Here is a 15,667-nt window from a genome sequence, read left to right as displayed (position 1 = left end):
TGGCCCCAGAAGTGAACCCTGTACTCAGTTCTTGGTCCAAAAAGCAGAGCTGAGGGAAATAATTGTTCACTCAGTGTAGCTGTTTGCATCCGCTTTTATAGTAGCCATATCACACACTTGGCTCTCACTGACCTTTTCAGTCAACCAACCCCCTTCAGGGATTTTTTAAATATAATCAATTCTTTTTAGTCACTCTCTCTAGCTCTCACTCTATGGCTGATTTTTCTTTTCCCATGAACCTTGATATAGGACCTTATATTCAACCCTAATATGTTACAGCTTGGGCCTTTTATTTCAACCTACTGAGGTTTTCTGAATCTCTTTCCATGATGTTATAGTCCAGCAATCCCTCCTAGTTTTGTGGGTCCTATAAATTTTACCAGTACACATTTTAATCTCCATGCAAAGTTCTGACACATGATGGAGAGGCAGGATGGAGCCCTGGGGTACACCATTAGAGACCATCCACCATGTTCACGTTAATCAATCAGCACTTCTCCTGGGTGTCAGTAGTCAGTACACTGTGACTCCATCTAACTGCACGTCCACCAAATGTCCATCTCTTCATTTGGTCCACAAACATTTAATACGGGACATTTCTTTAGCCAAGAGGAATGATTCCATGACTTCAGCTACTGACACAGGCTATTACATGAGGTATTTCAGGGAAATTTCTCAGCATCCCACAAATATTCCCTGTAGGTGGTCTAGGCAGCTCCCTACCCATCAGGCCAGCTCTGCCAGTAAGCATAAGTTTTAGCCATGAAGTCCTGGATGGAAGAATCTTCTGGCAACTCTCAAAGGTTCTCCTCAGACATCCTGACATCTGGGCCCTTTCATGACCTGCTTTCAGCCAGTACCAAAGGGAAGAGGTTACAGGGGATTGCTCATCAATTGAAGATTCCCTCCGTGTCTGTGGCTGGACAAAAAGCTCCCAGCCTGTCCCATGGTAACCATTGTGATTTGTACGACAGCAAGAGGGAGGCACTCTAGGAAAATGTTGTGGAAGTCATCTGGCCCTTCAAACCAGATATCACCCCAGGTAGCCCCTCAGGGATACTGTAAATTCATTGAGGACCTAGGGTCCCTGCCTTGGAATGATCTTCCAGCTTTCCCCAAGGCATGCATCTTGTCCTCTCAGGTTACAAGGGGTGGAGGACCAGCGCTGTGTTTTCTTTCCCTAACGGCATCCTGGACCGTGATGAGGGTGCAACAGGCACCCGACAAGTGTCCAGAATAAAGACAGGTGCCGAGCTTTCCTATCATGGACTCTCAGCCCTTCCAGAATAAGAAAGTACCCTCCAACATATCTCTTTCAGTCATTTCTCTGCCTATTCCACCCAATTAAGGCTCTGCTTTTGATATGACCCATCTTATTTCCCCTTCGAACGCTAAGCATTAAAACTGGCCCAGAGGCACTCAGTAAACACTTCTCTGTTGGAGTGCCACTCACAGAGTCCTTTCTCCAGAATCATTTTTCCTAGCAGCAGATGAGTCTTCTCATTTTCCCAACCCCAAATCCGCTGACATTTTGGCCCATCTTCTTTTTATTCAAGCTGTCAATGACTTTCTCATGCCCAGAAGCCTGGATCTTCACTTGACAATCCAAGTGGATTATCCTGAGGTTCTAGGCTGAATAGAGGCCCATTAAAGATGTTATAAGCAAACTCATTGTCCTATTCGGCAGAGCAATGCTATGAAGGGATGATTTGCTTCTATGCACTTCTCATCCCAGTTTAGTTTAATATTTTATTTTAGGAGATCCTTCACCTACGGGGATAATGATTTTTGGTTTGCATTCCTGGGAAGAAGAAAATGTGGGAGTTGGAGCTATTGTTGCCAGTAGGTCCCTAGCATTATTTCTATTGGATACACTGGTGAATAAGATATAGCTCTTGCCTTCCAGGAGCTTCCAATCTCATTGGAAAGATGAGATACAGATAAGTGGGTGCTAATTATTCTGTATGATGTTATAAAGAGTGGAGGTGGAAAGGGTGAAACTGAGTTGGACAAGCCCACCCTCCAAATCATAAACTCCACAGTAAAGCAAAGCTGTCATCAGTAACGAGAACACCTAAGATCATCAAGTATATCAGCTCTGTCACAATCTCTTCTGGTTATCTCAAACGGCAGCGCTTGAAGGGTGTCGACTAGAGGCAGTCTCACCCTGCTGGTTGAGAGGAGACTGGAAACCCTTCTCTGTGCTGTAATGCAGGCTTGAACAAGTTCCCAAGCGCACTCAGCACGCTCTAGGAACATATGAGAAAAGAGCAGGATGGTATGAGTCATGAGAGGAAAATGTAAAGACCACAGCCTGGGTAGAACTTCCTCTGGAGCCCAAATAAGGCAATTTCAAGAGTCATTTTCCTTCAGCGTCAATCCTGGGGTCAGCTGGAGGCTAATGCACAGTGAAGCTCCTCGGCTGGACTCAAGGCAGACCCCACAGCCCTTTGGGGGCGACATCCAACATGTTCCCTGAGGAAGGAGTCTTGGCTGCCTACTCCTCTTGCCCTGAGCTCCACATACCTTGCACATGAGAGTTGTGCAATAACTCTTTGTTAATTTCGTTATTTGGGTGAAGAACTCATTGAAAAGCTAAATCTGAAATTTAGCCATAAATGTAGAAAAAGAGTCACAAGCTCTTTTGCCATTCCCAAATGCTGCCCTGGATCAGGCTGGCAACACCACAGAGCTTAAAAAAAAATAGTCTAGTCCTTTAGTGGGAGGTTCTGATTCAGCAGGTGAGGTCCGAGTAACTGCATTTTTAAAGTGATTCTGATCCTTTGGGAACAACTGTCCTCAGGTAGCCAGTCTCTGAGATGGCCCCCAAGGATCTCACTTCTGTATTCATGCTCTTTGGTAATCTCCTCCCACACTGTGTATGGTTGGTCTGTGTGACCAATAGAATACAGCAGAAATGATGGTATACCACTTCTGAGATTCGGTTATGAAAGACTGTGGCTTCCACGTTTTGCTCCCTCCCTCTCTTTCTCTTTTGAATTGCTCACTCTGGAGAAAGAGAGCTGCCACGTCTTAAGGATACTCAGGCAGCCTCTAGAGGCTGCGTGGGAAGGAATGGAGGGCTCCTGCTGACAGCCAGAAAGAAACTACAGCCTGCCAACAACCACATGAGTCAGTGTGGGAGAGGGTCCCCCAGCAGCCGCTGACAACATGACTACAACATCATGAGAGACTCTGAGCACAATCAACTAGCTAAGCCACTCCTGATTCCTGACCCTCAGAAACAACATGAGATAATCAATGTTTGTTGCTGGAATCTGCAAAATCTGGGTGGTAACTTGTTACACAGCAATGGAGAACTAATACACCTTCCCAGCCCAAAGGGCAAGCTCCTGCACATAGCATAGAAGGCCCTTCATGCTCACCTTTCTAGCTTCATTTCACACCACTCCCAGATTCACATTTCAGTCTTGAGCAATACTGATCTCCTTATCCCCAGTTCACACTTCTGCGCCTCTGTGCCTTTGCACAAGCCATTCTCTGTGTCTGGAATGCCCTTTCTCCACTGATGCTATCGCCTTTTCCAGAAATCCTCCCCTCACCTGTCCCCACACCAAATCAAGTTGGCTTACATCCACGTCCTTAGGGCTCACACACACTTCTTGGAATGAGTAGGCAAGACGTGAGCTACATGGAAGAAGGAAAGAATTCACATCAAGAGTGCATGACTTGCCTCTACATGGTTGATCAATGAATTGTCAAATTTGAACCCAGGAATCCTTTTTTCACTGCACACCACACCCACATCTTCTGTGTGCTTGCAGTCCGTGACGCCCCAGCCGTTGGAGGAGCAGGCTGCGAGGGTCGTCTCTTGGCCAGTGCAGTAGATATTGTCCAACCAGATGGGCCCTGAAGGAAGCAGAGAAGGAAAAAACCAAGTACTACGTCAAAGCAGGTTTGAGTTGTTGGGGGCACCGATGTCATAAGATAATTTTTCTCTAATTTTGGCAGCTGGTATGGTCATCAATTGATTTTTAGTATGTTAAGATATTGCATATAGCTCTAGACCATCTGGATTCCTTTGCCAGAGTGGGCAGTTGATGTGGTTTGGGGATGTGGTGGATTGAAGATGATGAGGACAGGAATCAGAGCTGAGCCCGGAAGTCACATCGTGGAGTGGAAAGAGCAGGGACTTCGGATGCTAAGCTGGGTTTGAATTCTGGCTCAGCCACTTAGCTATATGGCCTTGATCAAAGCCCTTTTTTCTCATCAGTAAAGTGGGGATAATAATGACACCTGAACTGCAGGGGTGTGTGCAGATTAGAGATGATACATGACACATGTCTCATTTATCATTGGCCCACAGCTGCTTAAAATGGTAATGAGGAGGAGGAGGATTTTAGTTACACTGACTGTGGGACAAGTCAAACTCACCTTCCATCTGCAGCAGAGGCTGAACTCTGACCCCTCGAGGAAAACCTAAGCTATCCTGCAACCGAGGGTTTCGAGTTTTTAAGGTGTTTTCACATGTATTGCCTCCCCTGACTTTCCCATACCTCAGGGAAGAGGAGGAGGTGGCACTGCTACTCTCACTTCACAGATGCAAAGCCTGGTTCAGAGAGGGCAGCTCATTGTGCAAGGCTCCCCCGCCCCCCGAGCCCAGAACCTGGTCCTTGATTCCCCGTTCAGTGCTCTTCTCACTTCCTCGTGTTTCCCCTCTGATTCAGAGACGGAGCAGCCAGACTAACCAAGAGAGCTGCCTCCTCAGGTTTCAGAACTCAGGTGAAGGCAGGGCCGGGTTGCAGCCGGGCAATCTGCCTGGGATGCCCCACAGAACACTGCTCACCTCCTGTGCCCTCACTTGATTTCCACTAAGTTGAGAATTCAGGGTGCAAAGGGCTAGAGGGTCAACCACAATGAGATACCACTTGACATTCATTAAGATGGTTACTATCAATAAAACAGGAAACAACAAGTGTTGGCAAGGATGTGGAGAAATTAGAACCCTTGTGCACCGTTAGTGGAAATGTAAAATGGTGCAGCCACTAAGGAAAACAGTATGGAGTTTCCTCAAAAAATTAAAAATAGAACTACCATATGATCCAGCAATCCCACTTCTGGGTATATAACCAACAGAATTGAAAGCAGAGTCTCGAAAAGATATTTGCACACCCATTATTATAGCATTATTCACAATAACCAAAAAGTGGAAACAACCCAAGTGTCCATCAACAACTTGTGGTATATACCTACACTGAAATATTATTCAGCCTTAAAAAGGAAGGAAATTCTGACACATGCTACAACAAGGATGAACCTTGAGTTCATTATGCTAAGTTAAATAAGCCAGTCACAAAAAGATAAAGACTGCCTAATTCCACTTAAATGAGGCATCTACAGAAGTCAAATTCACAGAAACAGAAAGTAGACTGGTAGTTGCCACGGGTGGGGGGGAGGGCAAATGGGGACTGGTTGTTAATGGGTATAAAGTTTAGCTTTCAAGATGAAAAGTGTTCTGGAGATCGGTTGCACAAGAATGTGAATTTACTTAACACTACTGAGCTGTACACTGAAAAATGGTTAAGATGGCACATTTTATGTTATGTGTATTTTACCACAATTAAAAATTTTTAAAAATGTGCTAGAGTATTTCCAAATAGTGATTTTTATAAGAGCCACAACAAAATGAAAGGAAACAAAATCAAACCTCTCATTTTTCTCATGATTCCATTTAGGACTCCATGGTATAGTGGAGCCAGATAACCTGGATTCAAACTCCCCCTGCCTCAGGCTTGGGCACTACATGACTGGGTCAACTACCTAATCAAGCCTGCTTCTCATTTGTAAAGTGAAAACAATGATACCCAACAAACAGGTCGCCATGGAGATTCAATGAGATACCGTATGTGTATAGCACATGTTCAACTTCACTTTCCCCTTCCTCCTTCCAGTAAGTCAGAAAAAGAATGGATGCTGTTGTCTCCATGATGCAAGGAAAAAGCAGATAAAAACACTCCCATTGTAGAGATGAGAAAACTAAGGAGAATCTGAGGCTCTTCAAGGTCAGAGAGGACACGAGGCCAGTCTTCTGACTTCGAGGCCCCGCTGAAACGTGTCTGCTGTGATGAATGGCTGGTCAGGGCTGAAACGAGAGCCCCTCAGATGCATTGTGGGGAGCAAAGAGCTTACTAAAAACATCTGGGCTGAGGTTTTCCAACTGGTTTGTCAATTTGGCCTTGTTTCCAAGCCGCCAAGCTCCACTGAAACATATGCTCCCTAATCGATTGCTGTTTCAACAACAAACCAATGTTTGTCTTGCTAAGTACTAGCAACGGAAGATACCCTCCGCCCTATTCCATCTGCAGGGAGAGAAACTACCCTGAGGGGCAAGGGGATGGGAAGCCCAGAGAGCTGCAAACGGATACCACAGGACCTGCTCAACTTTTTGATAAGGAACATTTGAATTTAGCACCCTGGAGTGCTCAGGGGAACTAACTTACCTGAAGGAGCTGCTTTCTGAAGTAGCTTCAATTCACCTCCAATAATCCTACTTTGTACGTATTCTCACCAGTTATTTTTTCTTAGATGGTGGAAATGTGAATTTCTGCTTAGCCTGAGTTAGCATCAACATGCACGGTATACTAATTTGGCCTGATTTCATGACACTTTTTTTTTCTGAACGCTTAATGCCTCTCACTAGACTGTCCTGATTCCAAAGCAATCAGCTCTGGTCCTGCCTGCTGGAACGCAGACTGGTTCAGACACAGCTCAGAAGATGCCATCTCAGAGCTGCTGGGAAAGTGGCACTGGGGACACATATAGGGCTCAAACTTTGGACACAAAAGGCTGGTCAATCATAAGCAAAACTTCATTTTACTCTTTCCACTCACTTAACTCTAAGAAATACTTCTCCTGATGTAAGGAGAAGAGATGTACAAACAAGTTAATAGACCATTTGGAAGATAAAAATCATAAGTGAATTTCCACTTGAATGCCAGAGTGCTCCCCTGGACTGTCAGGGTAAGGGGTATTGTTCAAGTTAGCATCTTCGGGGCCCCACTGTGGTCATCTGCTGGCTCTGTCACCATGATCCGAAGAGTGGGAGGTGCACGGGGATCAAATCTGATCTCAGATCTGAAGACAGGCAAGGGAGAGCAACCACCTGAGGTTTGGGTTGCTGTGAGGCCCATCCAGAGGGTGGAAATGGGGCAGCTGCCCCCTCTAGAAACTTCTAAAAGGGCCCACGATTTCCCTGAGCTCAGGGACGCTTTCGGTGAAGAGACCCGTCGACAGGCCAGTCTGGAAACCAGGGAGGTCTGTGGGTGCTCTCCCTGGCTTCATTCCTCAGCCTGAACTTCAGAGGAGGGGGGACAGTGAGCACTCCTGCAGGGGCACCTCTTACAGGCTCAGCTGCAGTGTTCCCAGTTCACCCCAGAGCCAACTTGCAGGCTCAGCCCCAGCGGAGCACACCCCAGGGCACTGCTCACCTTCTCTGGTCACTATGCCAAGTACTGCTTGCCAACTGTTTTTAATATTCTCCCAAACCAAAATGAATCAATCAGCTAATATTTACTGAGTGGCCACCATGTACCCAGTGTTAAAAATCCTAAACTGATGCTGATGAAATTCAAATATATTTATATTTAAAAGGTCTCTCATGATGTAAACCAAGCATCACGTTATGTAGACTGCATAATCCTTAAAGTCCTGGACACATGACGGTTTAAAATTGTTTTAGCGTCTGTCTCTCCCTTCCTCTCTTTGATATTTCTCCTTTCCTAAGTCCTGATGGTTTCAATATCCACACAATATCTCGGCCTCTTGGTTACTTTACTTCTTCTCTCCAATGACATTCCTCCACCCTACGTCAGCTACTCCCCACGGTCATAGCTTAGATATTGTCATTACCAATACTCGCACTCCTTCCCCAATCTCCATTTCAACTCTTCTGCTGTGCATCCACCTCACCCCACCCCATCTTTCTGGCATACTCCTTCTAGTATTGGAATCTCAACAGAGACCCACAACGGATCCAGCCAAGCGGCTTTCCACAGCCCTTTAACTCCTCCATGTAGTACCTTCCATGGACCATGATTTTTTCTTTTTTTTTGCTGAGGAAGATTCACCCCGAACTAACATCTGTTGCCACTCTTCCTCCTTTTTTCACTTGAGGAAGATTCACCTTGAGCTAACACCTGTGCCAATCTTCCTCTATTTTGTATATGCATCACTGCCACATCATGGCTGAAGAGTGGGGTAGGTCTATGCCCGGGATCCGAACTCATGAACCCAGGCTGCCGAAGCAGAGGGTGCTGAACTCTAACCACTATGCCATGGGGCCGGACCCCCACAGATCATGATTTTAATCACTCCCTTGCATATTCCCTCTACTCCTTTGAACTTTTCTCCCTTCATCATCATCGGATGGCAAAGTCTGAGCCAGGTTAACCTACCTCTCCAGGCACCCTATTCTCACCCCTGGGCAGGTGAATGTAGGAGGAGGAAAAACCACACCCAGCTTGTCTAATGACAGATAAATGTTAAGTTTGGGTAGAAATAAAATAAAGTTGTCACTGGAAAAGCCCCATAGTCATTGGAAAGCACTTGTTATAAAATAATTAGGCTTAGAGAGCCTGCAATAGAAAACATAAATCTGATGTTACCTCTGGATGGCTCAGCTAGCAGAATGAACGGAGATGTGGAAGTGTGGGGCAGTGTTTTTGCAAAGAAGATGAGAAATGGGTTCTAAAAGCCCAGCCTTGGGCCGGCCCCGTGGCGTAGCAGTTAGGTGCGTGCACTCCGCTGCTGGTGGCCAGGGGTTCGGATCCCGGGCGCGCACCGACGCACCGCTTCTCCGGCCATGCTGAGGCCGCGTCCCACATACAGCAACTAGAAGGATGTGGAGCTATGACATACAACTATCTACTGGGGCTTTGGGGGGAAAAATAAATAAATAAAATCTTTAAAAATAAATAAACAAATAAATAAATAAATAAAAGCCCAGCCTTTGCTAACTCATCCCTGCTGCTTTCACTCTCGCCACCATAGGGAGGCCAGGATCAGCCTCAGAGCACACTGTGCTCCAAGTGCCGTCTCTTGACCTGTCACTCCAACAGCACACATTCAACTGCACAGGGTGAGACATGGATGAGGTGGGATTTCCCTTCTCCCATGATGTCTAGAATGACAGAAAGCAGGGGTTGGAAGGGACCATAACAATGACTCATTTCAATGACTCCCAAACCGGGCTACGTTTACAATCACTTGGGAGGTTTCCAAAAGTTACAGAGTCCTAGACTCCAGCCCAGACCTCAGCCCAGAATATCATGGATTAGTCCCCCGGGGGATTCTCACGCCGTCAGCATGGCATCAATCTGTTAGTCCAGGACGTGCATTTGGGCACCTCCGCTCTAGTCCCACAGCCAGACCCTGCTGAGACCGGTGCCGCAGCTCGGCCAGGGTGAGGGGCTGCTTTAGCTTTCCCAGCCCCGGGAGGAGGAACACTTAGCTCCTGGATTTTTCTTTTTTTTTTTTTTTTTAAATAATGCCACAGCCTTTTCTACTTTCCTACTTAGGATCACAGACTACGAGAGTTTCAGGAGTTCTTCGACAGCCTAACTTCCAGATGGGGAAACTGAGGCCAAAGAGGATACGTGTCTTCCTATAAAGCACCTAGTTAGTTAGGTCAGCACAGGACTGAGCTCAAGGTTCTGGGCTCCAACACCTGCCCCCTCTCAAAGCTCTTACCAAAACAATTTTTTAAAAATATATTGATTGAACTTAACAAAGGAGGAAAGAATAGGCCAATCAAGTGAAAAACCCAAAGCAACTCTTCCTGTCATGGCCAAGCCGAGAACAGCACGGGCTAACGCGTGAAAAGTGTGAACCCTGCAAGGCAGGAGGTGGGGAGAGGCAGGGAACGCCAGCCTGTGGGTGGCCTTGTGAGAAAGAGCAAAAGGCACTCCTCCAAGGGGCGACTGGGAGCAAGGCACACCTGCCCCGGCTGATGCAGCCCAGGTGGGCACCTGGCTGGAGAGAGGAGCACAGACTGACTTCAGCCCCTACCTAGGGCCACCCACCCACCCACCTGGGTTGCCCAGGACGAGCTGTTTCCCAGGAAGCCAGACTCTCCCTGCTAAAACCAGGAAACCCCCAGGCAAAGCAAGACGGGAGATCACTGTGCCCCTCCCCAGCAGCCCTCCACTGCCCACTCCTGCACCAACACAGGAGGTCGCCCAGATGGTGTACTATCAGGAATTCATGCTTGACAGTAGCTGTAGCTCCCTTTACCAGGTTAACCACAGGTAAGCCTGTTCCCGGGGTTTCCAGGTGACACTAGGACTCAGTCCCAGAGCACAGAGTGTTTTACCTTCCCCTTTGCCATAGGAGGAGCTGGCGGTCCAGGACTTGGCCTCCACGTATCCCAGCTCCCGGCAGACAACATGGGCAGCATGGATGGAGAAGTCGTCGTCGCACACAGTCCCCCACTTGCCGTCATAGTACACCTCCACCCGCCCCTCGTTGTGCTTCCTCTTCTGCCCTGCCAGGCGCAGCTGGATCTTGACATCTGAGGTTGCCTGAGGCTGGTGGTACTCGGGAGCCGGCTGCTGGAAGTACTCCGGGTAGTGGGGCCAGCCCTCGTACTGTGCCAGGCTCAGGGAGGGAAGAAGGCAAAGCACAGCCAAGCAACTGCCGAAGCAGGAGCCTCCACGCCTCTCCATCCCTGCCCTCTGGCTGGAGGCTCTGACGGAGGCGGGCACCGGGCAGTCAGGAGCAACAGGCAGGGGTTTCCTGGAAGAGAGGAGAGAGGAAGGTTGCAGATACCTACAAAACGTCCAGGGATTTCATACTACTCTGCTTCATATGTAAAGCTCTTCACGTTCTAGTGATTCTCCAACCTCCTGTTTTCTCCCACCTCATGTTTCAGCCAGACAGGTCTGCGAATTCCCACCTCTTTTGCCCACTCACCTGCCCACATCTCTAAAACGCTTTTTTTCAGGAGGGTTCCTGGCAGGCAACAGCACACACAGACTTAATTTGAGGAGAGTTTTTAAAAAGACTATCTTACAGAGGTGTGGGCAGAGTTCAGGGAAGGGAACAAAGGAGAGGGTGATTCCCCAGCTGGCAATAGAGGAAAGCCGTTACCACCTCCAGGCTTGAAGGGCCGGGGCGGGAGTGGTTACCAGAACCAGAGAGAGTGGCTTGATGGAGAGGGCCGCCTGTTCAGGGCTGTGGCTTCAGTGACCGTCTCAGAGCCAGCCCACAGCAACAGGGACAGGCGGAACAAATGCCTGACCTCACCCTCCTCTGGTCTGCTGGTCTCTTTCTAGTGCCTCCTATTGGGCAAACCCACCCTGAGTCTATACCGGTTGGCCTCCCGGGGCACAGAGGATGATGGAGTGAGAGGGCAGCAGGTCCAAAGGGCAAGCAGAGGGTATGCAGCACACTCTTCCTCTTTCTCCTCCCCCATCTCTACATCTTCTCGTTCTCCAGGGCCCAGCTCAAGTCCCACCTCCTCCATGGAACATTCCTGATGAAGCAGCCTCCAGGGTTCTCACTTCCAGGGCGGGCTTATTATCTAGACATTCTTCTCACTCTTCCCATACACTTTCATATCCCTAAGTAGCATACAAACTTCTCAAGAGCAGGACTTGTATTCCATTCTTCTTTGGCTCCTCCAGAGTAACTGTTATAGGACCACGGACACACTTACTGAATGAGGAGGTGATTTAGTTCCAGGGACTGAGCCCCTGGTGAAGTGCGGAGCCTGAGATGCTGCATTGAGGAGGTTCTACGGGAGTTCTCCAGGTACTCCCCCTGGACGTCAGCTGACTTGGATGGAAATGGCCTCTTCCAGGCGCTGAGAAGAACACGAGGAGGCTCTGAGTCTCCGTCTTTCCTCGCTCACGGGCCGCTGCTCTCTGCACACACATCTGAACGCTCCTGCGCCTCTGCTTTCAGGCTGCAGGTCTTCAGACACACCAGCACGCTGCCCACACACAGCCCTGACCTCATTACGCCTTATACTCTGGACCGCAAGGCGGCGAGGCCGCTGAACGAGGAGGTCAGAGGCAAAGCCCCCTCGAACAGCTCTCAGCCCTGTCCATAGCTGAACTGCCATTTCTGCAAACAGCAGTTCTGAGAGCAGCCCTGAGGACAGCTCTCACCCCGGGGAAGCCAAGGACGCCCTGCTGACAATTCCATCCCCTTTCACAGTTTCTGTCCCTGAGGGGTACGAGAGGCTGAGACCAGCCTGATCTTTGCACAGTGGGGAGGCACAAAGCTCTTTGTGACAAACAGCAGAGGGGCCGAGTGGCCTGCCATTGGGCGAGGAAGGGTTGGACAGCGGAGTAGAAAGAGCACAGAATCTGGAGCCAGACGGTCTGGGTTTAAATCCTCATTCTGATACTTACTAGCTGTGCAAACTTGGGCAAAATATCTAACTCCTCTGCGTTTCCTGTCTATAAAATGGGGATCATAATCATATCTAGCTCACAGCATTGATATGAAGATTGAATGAATGGCACATAATAAGCACTACAGGAGCATTTGCTAAAAAAAGCTAAATTCTCAAGACTGTGGTCACTATACCCAGGTGGAGCCTACATCTAAGAATTCCAGAGTGAGGTCACAGAGCAAAACATAAATACTTAGCCCATGTGCCTTGGTCCTTCCATAATTTAGAGAGAGGGGAAGACTACCTTAAAAGCACTGCAGGAGTCTTTCATGGAAGAGGAAGTAGACTTGGGATGTGAGGCCCCAAAAGCAAAACCAGGACCAGTAGGAGGAAGCTAGAGGGGGGCATAATACATTCCATTTTAACCAGGTACAGAGACTCGTGGCACTTCACCATAAGGAAGGACCAGATAACTGCCCAGAGCTGCCCAGGAGGGATGATCAAACTTGCAGAGAAGCAGTTCCACGTCTGTCGGAATGGCCAGGCAGTGCCCAGTCCCCTGTGGAGGGTGCCAGGGCAGAGATGCCAGTGCTCAGGGGACAGTCAGGACCGAGGACTTCGGAAGGCCCTCCGGTTTCATAGGAGACCCAGCCATCCTCATTCTGCAACTCACAAACAAGGCCAGAAAGTTGTGGGGGTTCCTGCAATAGCCCCCTTCAGACCACAGCCTGACAAACTAGTAATGTTGCCTCCTCTGTCCTGGACACACTTCATTCCTTCAAGGCACGTTTGCTTTCACGAGCTTGTCTCTGCCTCACTGGAACCTTGAGGCATGGGTGGAGGAGGCAGGGACTGTAATTCTTATTCTATGAGGGACAAAATGAAGAACCAGAGAGGATTAAGGACTTGACTGGAGTTGCACAGTTAGTGCAGGCAAAGCCAGAACTAGCCACTCTCAAGCTACCAAAACTTCAACGATCCACTACCACACATAAAAAAAAGTCCCAATTCGGGACGCAGCAAAAGCGGTCCTGAGAGGGAAACTCATAGCGATACAAGCCCACCTTAACAAACAAGAAAAAGCCCTAATAGGCAACCTTAAATTACACCTAACAGAACTAGAAAAAGAAGAACAAACAAAGCCCAAAGCCAGCAGAAGGAGAGAAATAATAAAAATCAGAGCAGAAATAAATGATATTGAGACCAAAAAAACAGTAGAAAGGATTAATGAAACAAAGAGTTGGTTCTTCGAGAAGATAAACAAAATAGACAAACCCTTAGCCAGGCTAACTAAGAAAAAAAGAGAAAAGGCTCAAGTAAATAAAATTAGAAATGAAAGAGGAGAAATTACAACGGATACCATGGAAATACAGAGGATTATAAGAGAATACTATGAGAAATTATATGCCAACAAATTGGACAATCTAGAAGAAATGGATAAATTCTTAGACTTATACAACCTCCCAAAATTGAACCAAGAAGAAATGGAGAATCTGAATAGACCAATCACAAGTAAAGAGATTGAAATAGTAATCAAAAACCTCCCAAAAAATAAAAGTCCAGGACCAGATGGCTTCTCCAGTGAATTCTACCAAACATTCAAAGAAGATTTAATACCCATCCTCCTCAAACTATTCCAAAAAATAGAGGAAGATGGAACACTTCCTGAATCATTCTACGAGGCCAACATCACCCTGATACCGAAACCAGACAAAGACAATACAAAGAAAGAAAATTACAGGCCAATATCGCTGATGAACATTGATGCAAAAATCCTCAACAAAATATTGGCAAACCGAATACAACAATATATTAAAAAGATCATACACCATGATCAAGTGGGATTTATACCAGAGACGCAGGGATGGTTCAACATCCGCAAATCAATCAACGTGATACATCACATCAACAAAACAAAGAATAAAAACCACATGATCATCTCAATAGACGCAGAGAAGGCATTTGACAAGATACAACATCCATTTATGATAAAAACTCTCAATAAATTGGGAATAGAAGGAAAGTACCTCAACATAATAAAGGCCATATATGACAAACCCACAGCTAACATCATACTCAACGGGGAAAGACTGAAAGCCATTCCTCTGAGAACAGGAACGAGGCAGGGCTGCCCACTCTCACCACTCCTGTTCAACGTAGTACTGGAGGTTTTGGCCAGAGCAATTAGGCAAGAAAAAGGAATAAAAGGAATCCAAATAGGTAATGAAGAAGTGAAACTCTCACTATTTGCAGATGACATGATTGTATATATAGAAAACCCTAAAGAATCTGTTGGAAAATTGTTAGAAACAATCAACAACTACAGCAAAGTTGCAGGGTACAAAATCAATCTACAAAAATCAGTTGCATTTCTATATGCTAATAATGAACTAACAGAAAGAGAGCTCAAAAAGATAATACCATTTACAATTGCATCAAAAAGAATAAAATACCTAGGAATAAATCTTACCAAGGAGGTGAAGGACCTATACAATGAGAACTACAAGACATTATTGAGGGAAATCTACGATGACATAAAGAAATGGAAAGATATCCCATGCACGTGGATTGGAAGAATAAACATAGTTAAAATGTCTATATTACCTAAAGCAATCTACAGATTCAATGCAATCCCAATCAGAATCCCAATGACATTCTTCACAGAAATAGAAAAAAGAATACTAAAATTTATATGGGGCAACAAAAGACCCCGAATAGCTAAAGAAATCCTAAAGAAAAAGAACAAAGCAGGAGGCATCACAATTCCTGACTTCAAAACATACTACAAAGCAATAGTAATCAAAACAGCATGGTACTGGTACAAAAACAGACACACAGATCAATGGAACAGAATTGAAAGCCCAGAAATAAAACCACACATATACGGACAGCTAATTTTCGACAAAGGTGCTAAGGACATGCAATGGAGAAAGGAAAGTCTCTTCAATAAATGGTGTTGGGAAAACTGGACATCCACATGCAAAAGAATGAAAGTGGACCATGTGCTATCGCCATACACAAAAATTAACTCAAAATGGATCAAAGACCTGAAGGTGAGACCTGAAACTATAAAACTCATAGAAGAAAATATAGGCAACACACTATTTGACATTGGGTTTAAAGGAATCTTTTCGGATGACATGCCTACCCAGACTAGGGAAACTAAAGAAAAAATAAACAAGTGGGACTTTATCAGACTAAAGAGCTTTTATAAGACAAATGAAATCAGAATCAAGATGAACAAACAACTAACCAGCTGGGAGAGAATATTTGCAAAACATACATCTGACAAGGGGTTGATCTCCATAA

At 46.5% G+C, this 15,667-nt stretch overlaps 1 protein-coding gene across 3 annotated transcripts in view; it reads right to left on the bottom strand.

Annotated features, from left to right (window-relative positions):
* The window catches only part of LOXL2 (lysyl oxidase like 2), a 95,836-nt gene that overhangs the window by 52,806 nt on the left and 27,363 nt on the right, over positions 1-15,667 (bottom strand). For all 3 annotated transcript variants that reach the window (XM_058550518.1, XM_058550519.1, XM_058550520.1), the window contains exons 2-3: positions 10,331-10,752; positions 3,695-3,870 (exon numbers count right to left, since the gene is read on the bottom strand). In XM_058550518.1, coding sequence (XP_058406501.1) covers positions 3,695-3,870; positions 10,331-10,682 — 528 coding nt within the window. In that variant the 5' untranslated portion in view covers positions 10,683-10,752. The remainder of the gene's footprint in view (positions 1-3,694; positions 3,871-10,330; positions 10,753-15,667) is intronic.

This window comes from Diceros bicornis, chromosome 11 (assembly GCF_020826845.1).
Source record: "Diceros bicornis minor isolate mBicDic1 chromosome 11, mDicBic1.mat.cur, whole genome shotgun sequence".
NCBI lineage: Eukaryota > Metazoa > Chordata > Mammalia > Perissodactyla > Rhinocerotidae > Diceros > Diceros bicornis.
Note: the sequence above shows the minus strand (reverse complement) of the source record. Positions and strands in the feature narration are given on the sequence as shown.